Genomic DNA, 10407 nt, shown 5'->3' on the forward strand with positions numbered 1-10407 from the left:
TCTTTCCCATTCTCTTTATTATGGCTGCCTTTGGAATCACGTAGGATGGTTGTACTTTAGTGACAGCATACAGACTAAAATGTGATTATATCTTATGACGTTTAACCTAGGTCACCTGTGCAATAGTTGAATACCTGATTAAGTACATCTACAAAATAAAAACAGTAGTAAAAATTGCTGAAGACTACAATCTGAATGCAGGGTTTTTTAGTCTTCAACAATTGCATTTAATTATAATAAGAAAATGGATACTGATATTTTAAATTCACTTTGAAAAGTAACTGAATCAAAAACTAAACACCCCGTTTAAATCACTCCAGAAAAAGGAAGTTCACATGTCCCACTTCCAGTAAAGTATAGGTCCCACTCATTTGAACACTTACGCATCTGAAGTTACACACGAGTACCCTGACTACAACAGAACAACTAAAACAAGTCAAGTTAAGTATATGTAGGACCCTAAAAAACACAGAACGTTCAAAAGAACACACCCAAATCCTTTTTATTTTGCTATTTTGATAGTGATGGTTGCATTAGAAATACTGAGGGTACATAGACCTGCATGAACATTATTGCACATTTCCTGGCATTTTCAGGACTTTTTGCATGGGTACAGATCACTGTTTGAAAACTATAGCACAACTACAGTATTGCCATTTTTAAAATAAGCATATTTACCACATACTTAAAATATGCTCATAATGTACAATGCTCAGGGAAAATGCATTGTATATGGAAAACAGAATCATTTGAAACTATAATTTGGTGTGATGGGATAGTCTATTAAAAGGAACGTTAATTTGAAAATGTAACTACATTATTTAATTGAAGGATTTCAATTTTTTCTCTTTTTCAAAATAATTACAGTACTCATGGAAGGTATTGGATTGACAGCTCGGAAGAATGGATCTAATTAACAGTTTATACGAATCTCTGATTTATCAACAGTTTTGTTTAGATGTGGGCCTGAACAAAATCCCAGAAGTGACCTCTACGCCAGCTCCTAAAGTAAACGTTTTAAGGGGTAAAAATCCAGGTTCTAAGGTGAGTTTTGTTGCTCAGGCCAATATCTGCTGATAAAGAACTGGATCCCGCCATATTAAAGTTAGTGGAAGTTTTTCTCTCAGTTTGAATGGCAGCAAAATCAAGCCAGTAGCAAGTAGAGGCTAACAGTTAATAAAGATGCAGAACTGCTGTCCAGTTAATTGGTTTTGTAATGGAATTGTGTCAATAATGTAACATGCACTGACTAGACAGAATATATTTAGATTGCAGAATATGAAAAATAAAATAGTAGATAATGACTGCAGTTAACACAGATTAACATTACAGGATGTTCCTATTCTGAGAAAAGTATCAACAGCCACATCATGGGAAAGCCTGTTGTGGGTGTGGGGGGTCCTTTTCATACCACCTCCCAAAGAGTGTCACTGACAAGACCGGTTTAGAAGTGCCATTCTGGTTTATCAGACGTCCATCACTTAATACCTAGTTTGAGAGAAGAAAGATAAATAGTACCATTAGCAGAGCAGTGTGTGGGCAACATTAATATGTTCAAGTATTTCAGTTTAGCTTGGAAAAAGGCAAATAATGTACAACCCAATCTCTGACTCAAGCCAATCATCAAGAGCAGAAGGCCTCTGAGCATATCCAAGTTGTCATAGTTGGACAATTTTTATGTTTAGCACTGGCCTTTGTCATCTTAGAATAGGATCCTTTGAAATGCAAGTCTGAAACAGCTCAAGGGCATCCTCTTACCTGAAATTCACCAGGCGCCAGTTGAACCCCAGTGAGCAAGACTTCTGGAAAGATGTAGCTAGTGCCAAATGTGCCACTGAGAGAGAATGTGTCAAAGCTGGTGTGAGCAGTAGCCACTGGCTGCCCGCAAGTTTTCAAGTCTGTGCTTTTACACTTCAGTAGTGTGCATATCTATGGGGAAGAAACAGAGGGGATATATTTGGAGAGCTTACAGTAAACAAGAGCCAGGCTTTGACAACAGGAAAAACCTTTCATTGTCAAGGTATTATAAAAATATTTACTCATATAATTAAGTCAGACCCATGGATGCTCTGATACCTTATAATTCAACAGAATGCTTCACTTGTGCCTGTGCCTGTGCGTATTTACCCACTCAATTATAGCTCTGTAACTGACACAATTTGTGGCCTGAACAAATCATTTCAGCTCTGTCTCAGTTTCGCAGTCAATGAAATGGGGATTTTAGAAGGGTGGTCACCCCTCCTGCCCTGAAGGACTTGAAATCAGCCCCAGAAAAGGGCTGAGGCTGTGAGAGATCTGCTGCTAGGATAAGCAGCAAGCCTTGGCTGATTGGGGAACCTGCCACAGATGCAGCCACGTCCCAATCAGGACCCAGCTGGTCCTTATACGAGGGCAGTCGGCCAGGAACACACAGAGTCTCTCTCTAACTTGCTGAGGGAGAAGGGCCTGGCTGTCTGGGAGCTGAACATAGTACCTAAAGTGAAGCAGGGCTGGGGGAAGGCTAGAGGAGCTGGGGCAGCTCCAGCATGGAAACCCCCCAGGCTGCAGGCCTTGTTAAAGGCCGGAAAGGGTACTGGGGTTGCAGAGGGGCAGCACAAGGGTAGGCAGAGGCAGGAGGTCCAAACCCTCCGTGTTGGTGATGAGTGGCATTTAGACTGCAGTCTGCCCCAGTGAACGGGGGCTAGATCAAGACTGGCAGTAGCCATAGTCTGAGGCGAGGTGGGGATACAGGGTGGGGGCACCCAAGGGGCAGCATCTCGGCCTAAAAGGGGCACTGGGGTCCAGGAGGGACTCAGGGCCAGTGGCAAGTGGGACACTGGCCTGCAGAGGGCTGGCAAGCTAATTGCCTGGACAACCAGCAAGAGGAACCACAGGGGTGAGTCCCACCCCATTACAAGGATATTTGCCTGTCCTACACAGAAGGATCCATTTAGGCTTACACAATGCTATAGAAATGGTACTAAACTGGAAATAAGAATGAACTCAAAAGCTATGTGTAAAGGGTGGATTATATCCCTGTGTCTTCGATACATTAGCTTGCAATCCCAGCAATACATTAGAGTCCTATCAGCATGAGCATCGCTTCAACCTGATGCTAAATGTTCAAAGCTGAAACAAGCTGTCCCACAGGATAGAGCATTTTTTCTGAGTCAGCAAGTGCTGCAACAGGCTGTCCTCCTAACGTTAGTATGTGTTCTAGGAAGGGGCTGTGTGCGTTCCCTTCCAGGTACAGACACCAACTTCTCTGAACCCTTATAACCAAAGATAAACCCAGGCCTTTGGCCAGGAAAAGACATCACAATCAGAACAGGAAGCATCAAGATCCTAAACTGGGTAAAGAAGACCAGTGGGGTTAATAGTATCCTATTTCTCGAACATTTGTTTTAAGAAAGCACTTTGTGATGAAGTATCTAACTATCCCTTGGGGCAGATGTGAAGGACTCCAAATGGAAAAGGGATGTTCCAGCCCTCCGCCACCCTACCCCATCAGAAATAAAGAGAAAACGCTCTACCTGCAAATAGTATTCTCCTTCAATCACATGGAGGCCATCAAAAGCACCTAACACATATACTTCATCTTCTCGCTTCTCCACCGTCCTGTAGCTCAAATGACAGCAAAGGTCTTTCTGGCAAACTGTACGGTTTCCTTCAGGCTTAGTGAGTTCAGTGAAGGTGAACAGATCAAAGTAAATGACTCCGCTGAAATCATGGTCATCTGGTGAGAATCGGTTGATGCTTGTGGCATACAAGCTCCAGTTGACAGCAATAGGGTAAGTGGGAGAAAGACGAGGGTGTGAACTCAGCTGTGCTACCAGGAGGTGACCGTTCTCTGTTTCTGTATTGTAATGAAATGCCCTGGGTCCATTTGGTGCATAGATGCCACTCCCTGTGTGTGACAGACAAGAGGGAGCTTTTAATCAGAAAGCAATTACCCATTTCGTATTGTGCACTTAATCATCACACATTAAACATGTGCACAGTTTTATTTCATTATTGTCAGAACTATTTTACAGTCAAAATTAAAGCTTTTACTATAAGCCTGGCTAATGCTCATTGACATCAATGGGAACTAGACCAAACTCAAACGTTTCACAGCATGTAAGTGACATATAATGGGAGATAAATCACATGCTAGTAAGTGTGACTAAATTGGTGTAAATGACAGTGATTGGGGGGAAAAGGTACAAATTACACTTGTTGGATTTGGTCTTGTCTCTCTTATGTAGTTTTTATTTGGCAGAGTGGCTGGTAACACTATAAAGCAAATAAAACATTGTAGGGAAAACATGTGCCAAGAAATCCCTTACCTTTGCACCTCCATGTAGGTCTTAAATGCATGGCTATCATTTTTATTTTACAATACCAAAAAAAACACCCCACCCCACCCCCCACGTCCCACACACAAAAAACAATCTCTGAGGAAAGAAAGGAAAGAATAGGGCCATCTAACGTTAGCATAGCAATGACTCAACATCAGTGGAGATGGCTGTGAAGATGCCTAAACAAAGGAGCCCAAGTAGTAAAAAGTTTAGTGCTAGCTAACAACTGGAATTGCTCCCCCACAGTAATACTAAGCTATAAATTGGACAAGCTTCATACATGAAAAAGGCATGACAAGTCTGTTCATTTGAAATGAATAGTTATGCAAGTGTTAGACCCATCCTTAACAGATATATCAGATTGTTATACTATGCTATTGCTCTGGGACAATGAACATACACACAACTATAATGTATGAATCCTAGCAACAGGCTGAAAAAAAAAATATCAAGGAACACAAGTCTATAAAGAAAGTTTGATACTAGTTTATAAAGCATACAGATATTGCATGAAAATCAGCCATCACAACTCAATTAAGAGTATTCATCAGTACAAAGGCTAGATCTACACCGGTGGGGGATTTGACCTAAGATATGCAACTTCAGCTACACAAATAGCGTAGCTGAAGTCGGCATATCTTAGGTCGATTTACCTGGCCATGAGGACGGCAGCGAGTTGACTGCTGCTGCTCCCCCGTCGACTCCGCTTCCACCTCTTGCCACGGTGGAGTTCCGGAGTCGACAGCAGAGCGATCGGAGATCGATTTTATCACATCTACACTAGAGGCAATAAATCAATCCCTGATAGATCGATTACTACCCGCCGGATACCCAATCCAGCAGGTAGATGTAGATGTTCCCTAAGTCTCTACCTAGTGGAGATACAAGTTTGTTGTATCAGATTAACAAATGATAGTTACATGGCATTGCTGAAAACAAAGGTCTGTGGTGAGACTACATTGAACCATAAAATCAAACTTCAGCAATTATTGCTTAACAAGGAATGTAAGTTCTACAAGTTAACCTAAAAAAATAACTTAGAGCAGAAATAAAATGTTAAATTCCGAACCATCTGTGAACATTCATTACTAAGATCCTGATCCTGCAAATACTTACACACACATATAAATTTAAGTATATGAGTAGCTCTACTGAAGTCAGCTGGACTATTCACATGCTGAACTTGAAGCATGTGCATAAGAGTTTACAGGATCAGGGCCTAAGATACCAAATCAGTTATGCCAAGATTGTAAATTACCTGTCATATCTAAACTGGAGTTGCGTATATTTGCTGAAAGAAAATTGACACCCATTCCCATAGCCCATGCAGAGTGGAACTGACTAGCAGACAAAAGTGGAAGAGTATTTATCCAAGCTGTTGGAAACAACACAGTATCCACTTGTAACTTGCTCACCAGGACCACAGCAGGATCATGGAAAAGTATGTCTGCACAAGTGAAAATGCCAAACTTTCCAAAGGATGTATTGAAGGTGACAAACTCTGGCTCCTTAGGGTAATCAAACTGAGTTTCTGTCACAAAGAGGTTATACTGTTTATGGGAAAGAGAGAAAGGAAATGTATTAGGCCATATAAATCAGAACTCAGTGCAGTTAAATTGTTTACATAAATAAAGGGAATACAGAGTCTAAGTTTCTGTTAAATTCTACTTTTTTCCCCACATTGAAAGAGGCTGGATTACAATGCAAAAGAAAAGTCAGACAAAGTATACAGGATTCCCTTTTCTCTTGCATGAATGGTATTTTAATTTATTCATTGGTAGGAAATTATGAAATATCGGATTTTTCATACCCCCCCAGAGAATGTCCCTTCATATTTATAAATGGTACCAAATGGCCTTTTGGAAGTTTAAATTAAATTTCAACAATAGCAGAAAAAGTGATACAGCAAGTTAGTGCCTAGCATTTCTAGTGCCCTTGCTTTTAAACTATTATTTTAGTTACATATAAATTTAAGTTTGGGAAATTTATTGTAGTTTCACAGTTTGTTCTCATAATTCCTTACTAGAAGTTGACATGATCTGTTGCATCCATAGGCTGAACATTGCACAATGAGCCAAGAGGCGAATGAGGGTGCACACGCCCATGGTTCTTTGCACTCCTCCTTGCACTCCTTCCAGTGGAGTCCTCACTCAGCTCCTTCATTACCATCCTCCTTCATTATCATCCTCCCAATCCTAATGTCAGGGTTCTTTGTGTCCCCCATTCCCTCCTTTCCCCCCATACCAGGGGCTTTGTGTGCACCTTCATGGCTCCTTATTTCCTCCTACCACCCTTCCAATTTTCATGCTTTTCTTTCTTTTTCAGGGTATTAACATTTTAAACAACTGGGAGGATGGAGAGAGTGGAGATGGGGAAGCAGTTATGTTGGAAGGTGTTAATGGCTGCCATCAATTAGTTCTTTGTTCTACAGATAATTACAAAAAAGCGGTTGCAGCTGCTGCTCTGCTAATCAGATGCCCGGGGCTGCAAGTGGCCCTCTTTATACCCTTCAGGTTTTCCCAATTTTCACCAAATTCCATAGGGTTCTGTCCACTGATGCCTAGAATATTCCCTGTAACTTTGGAATTGATTGGATGTAGCATTCAGAAGCTATCGCATTACACCCAAACAAAGAAATGCCATCAAATTGAATGTAAGGCCTCACAATCTCAGCTGACTACTTAAATCACTAGCTACCTAAGTGCTAATCTACATTGGCAATGCTAAAGTGCTGCCGCAGCAACGCTTTAACTTGGCTTGTGTAGTCCTGGCAGAGTGCTCTCTTCCAGTGCTGTAAAACAAACAAAAACAAAAAAACACCTCCACAAGAGGGGTGGCTCCCAGCACTGGTGCACTGTCTACACTGTTGCTTCACAGTGCTGAAACTTGCTGCTCTCAAGGGGTGTTTTTTCACACCCCGAGCAAGCAAGTTGCAGTGGAGAGAAGCCCTAAGAGAGACCAAGTAGGTATTGCTTGGGGTTCACCAGTGGCATTAATTTTCTGCCCTTCATAAGGTTTATGAAAGAGCAATCAATTGTGGCTGCCTATTGAAGCAAGAACTAGATTGGACTGGAATTTTTCAGGTTAATATTTTGACAAATTGGAGCTAAAGCTTCCTCAGCTAGGATTCTGCAGCTGTGGCTGGGAAAGTAAATTCCTCTGACTACAGACACTGAAAACATGACCTCTCTTGTTTTAACACTCTGATCCTCTGCATGGCACTAAATATATTCCACAATAGTTTTAGTTAAAGGATTTTGGAAAAAATGCTAAATATGATTAAAAGGAGTCAATTACTGCACTGAACTGTGCAAAGTTGTTTATTTCTTACCTTATGGTAGCGTGCCACCAGTTTCCCTTCTGAATCAAACACAACATCAGTATTATACTGATAGTGACCATCGCTGGGGCATTTGGGATCACTGGAATTACATGGCTTCTTGTCCCCAATATTGGCAACCACATAGATCGCATTGCTCCTTGCCATGCAGCTGAGTCTTTCCTGCACTGGTGCAGGAGCAAATCTAATTGTCAGTGAGAAATTTAAAAAAAATAAATAAATAAAAAATTCTAAACTTAAGGCTTTGGAGCAGAAGAATGATGGATTTAAGTTAGAAGACTGCTGTTGTAAGGTAGCCAAATGAAAATACAGAATAGACCATTGGTGAGTTTATAAAAGTGTTCAGAATAAAATCCAGAAGTCTCCCTTTGTGCCAGTATGGGTTATCCTAACTGGACAGAACAGTGTGATATTGGGCTTCCAGTCTCTCCCAACTCACTACACCTCATTTTCCTCCTAGACTAGATTCCTCTCGCCTACTCAAACCCAATTCCTTGTTCCACTGGAAAAAATCCCACACACTTGTGTGTGTGTATTTATGTATATTCACACAACACACACACACACAAAACAATAAAAGAACATTATTATGGTTGCAAAGTCAAGCCCTCAAAAATTAGGAAATGCCAGAACTAAGTGCCAGAAATGAGATTTGGGAAAGAGAAAAAGTGAAAGAACAGCATTACAATAAACCCACAAATATCAGAGGTTTGGATGTACAGGTTGTTTGTTTGTTTATGTTTGAAATCCAAATGTTTAACTAGTTACTAAAACATAATATAAGGACAATGTCACATCTCACTCTTCAATTTGAGTTCAGGAATCATTGCATACATTGTGTGCCATCTTATCTTTGGGCAGGTACCCTATATCTTAATGCTGAACATTTCTTAGGCTCTGATCCTACAATAAGCTCCACACAAGCAGACTCTGGAACCTGTTTGGAGCTTATTGCAGAAGCAAGTTCTTGTTCTGTACATGCACATCCCTTCATTCCTTTGCCTTGCCTCTATACCATGAGCAGGGAAAATGGGATAAAAAAACCAACAACAATGTGTCTTTAAAAATCAATTCAGTTTAATCTATGCCCACAAATGCTACAATGCCTTAGTCACAACTGTATGGTTATTGAATGGCATCATTACAGGTCAGGATTTAACATTGTTTGAGTGCTTAAATTGTACATTTCCACACCTTAACAGGTTTGAATTGCTTTGAAACGCGTGAGTTTCCCTGAGTTTATAATTAGACATGGGCAAAATCACCACACTATACAGTTGTCCTCTGGCCCAATGAGCATTCAAATATTTTATACAAAGTTGAATATCTTCAACAGGAAAGGCTGATAGAGACCCTTAAGTAACCAGTACCATAGATGAATAACCTAACCCTTGAACTACAGGTTATTGCGGGGAGGTATGTGTAGAAGGAAAATTTATTTTAAAATTTGGGGCTGTTCCATAATAGTTTGCAGAGATTAAATTTTAAAAAGTTGCATGTACACTAAATTATTGAAAGATGCTCCAAGATGTATTAAACATGTTCTCTGGGAACTCATAGCTGTATTTAAGCATTTAAACAAGGCCCATTTCAGCCTAAATCTCCAGCTCGAAAATATCTGAGTTTTTTTTGTTTTTTTTTGCTTGTTTCTGCTCTGGATAGCAAATTCTTTGATGCAGGGAACTATGGGTGCAGGGGATGCAAGTGGTTTCCAATATATACAGGATTTACAGTTTGGTCTAATGGCTCACAGCACCCCCACTATATAAAATCTTGTCCCTCAGAGGAAAATTTTTGCCACTGACTTCAATTGAGCCAGGATTTAACTCCAAATCTCTACTTTTGTACACTATTGATTACCATGTCATTGCTCAAACAAGCACACAATATTTTAAAGGTAAACACAGCTTAAACACAAAGCCAGTATTTGCAGCATTTCTAAATATTAGAATGGTTAAACTCTGGCTTTACTCAGCATCAAGTGATGGTGGAACATTTGCATTCTAACGCTAAAGGTAAAATAACCCTTGCGTAGATTAAAAAACAAACTGACTCATCCTTCTAGAGCCACCTAGTGGCAAAACATTAACAAATATTTCTCTGACTATATATTATTAATCATTAATTGTAGCCAAGTACAACTGCTTATCATGTATTGACATTACTGTGACAGAATGTACTCACATCCACACTCTACATGCTATTGTAATAGTCTCTGCATAAAGTATGCCTTCGGAGATATCATTTAAAAATTCATTTGCTGATCAATAATATCATGGCAAAATGTGCGTAGCAGCGTTATATGTAAAGTTCTAAACATAAGCTGAGATCATGACTAAAAGTATGTTTTCCAGAAAAGTCTGGAGCGTCCAAACCGGTTCCTCAGAGTGCCTCAGCTAGGTGTAATCAAGGTCAACAGGCCATTACCTGCTAAGTGACCATTCATTAGCAGGAAAGAGGGAAGGGACAAAAAAAAAAAAAATCAACATCTTAGCAAAGAAACAGCATTCCCTTCCACACAGACTGCCTGTCGCCATGCTCCCAGCCAGGATTATAAAAAGAAGGGGCAGACACCCCACAGCACGCCACCTCCCTTCCTCTCATTGTGTCCATTGATTCACTAGGTGAGAAAGGAAAAGGAAGCACCAATAACACAGAAGACAGGTGTCATAAACAGATAGCTAAGGGTTAATGTCTCTTTCACCTGGAAAGGGTTAACAAACAACACCTGACCAAAAGACCAATCAG

The 10407-nt window shown here is 40.4% G+C and overlaps 1 protein-coding gene across 2 annotated transcripts in view; it reads right to left on the minus strand.

Annotated features, from left to right (window-relative positions):
* LOC116824894 (MFS-type transporter SLC18B1-like) overlaps positions 1 to 10407 on the minus strand; it is a 122804-nt gene continuing 112397 nt past the window's right edge. For both annotated transcript variants that reach the window (XM_032780504.2, XM_032780503.1), the window contains 5 exons: positions 7651 to 7843; positions 5578 to 5869; positions 3513 to 3886; positions 1759 to 1929; positions 1 to 1488 (listed from right to left, as the gene is read on the minus strand). In XM_032780504.2, the coding sequence (XP_032636395.1) occupies positions 1369 to 1488; positions 1759 to 1929; positions 3513 to 3886; positions 5578 to 5869; positions 7651 to 7843 (1150 nt within the window). In that variant the 3' untranslated portion in view covers positions 1 to 1368. The remainder of the gene's footprint in view (positions 1489 to 1758; positions 1930 to 3512; positions 3887 to 5577; positions 5870 to 7650; positions 7844 to 10407) is intronic.

Source organism: Chelonoidis abingdonii, chromosome 3, assembly GCF_003597395.2.
Source record: "Chelonoidis abingdonii isolate Lonesome George chromosome 3, CheloAbing_2.0, whole genome shotgun sequence".
Taxonomy (NCBI): domain Eukaryota; kingdom Metazoa; phylum Chordata; order Testudines; family Testudinidae; genus Chelonoidis; species Chelonoidis abingdonii.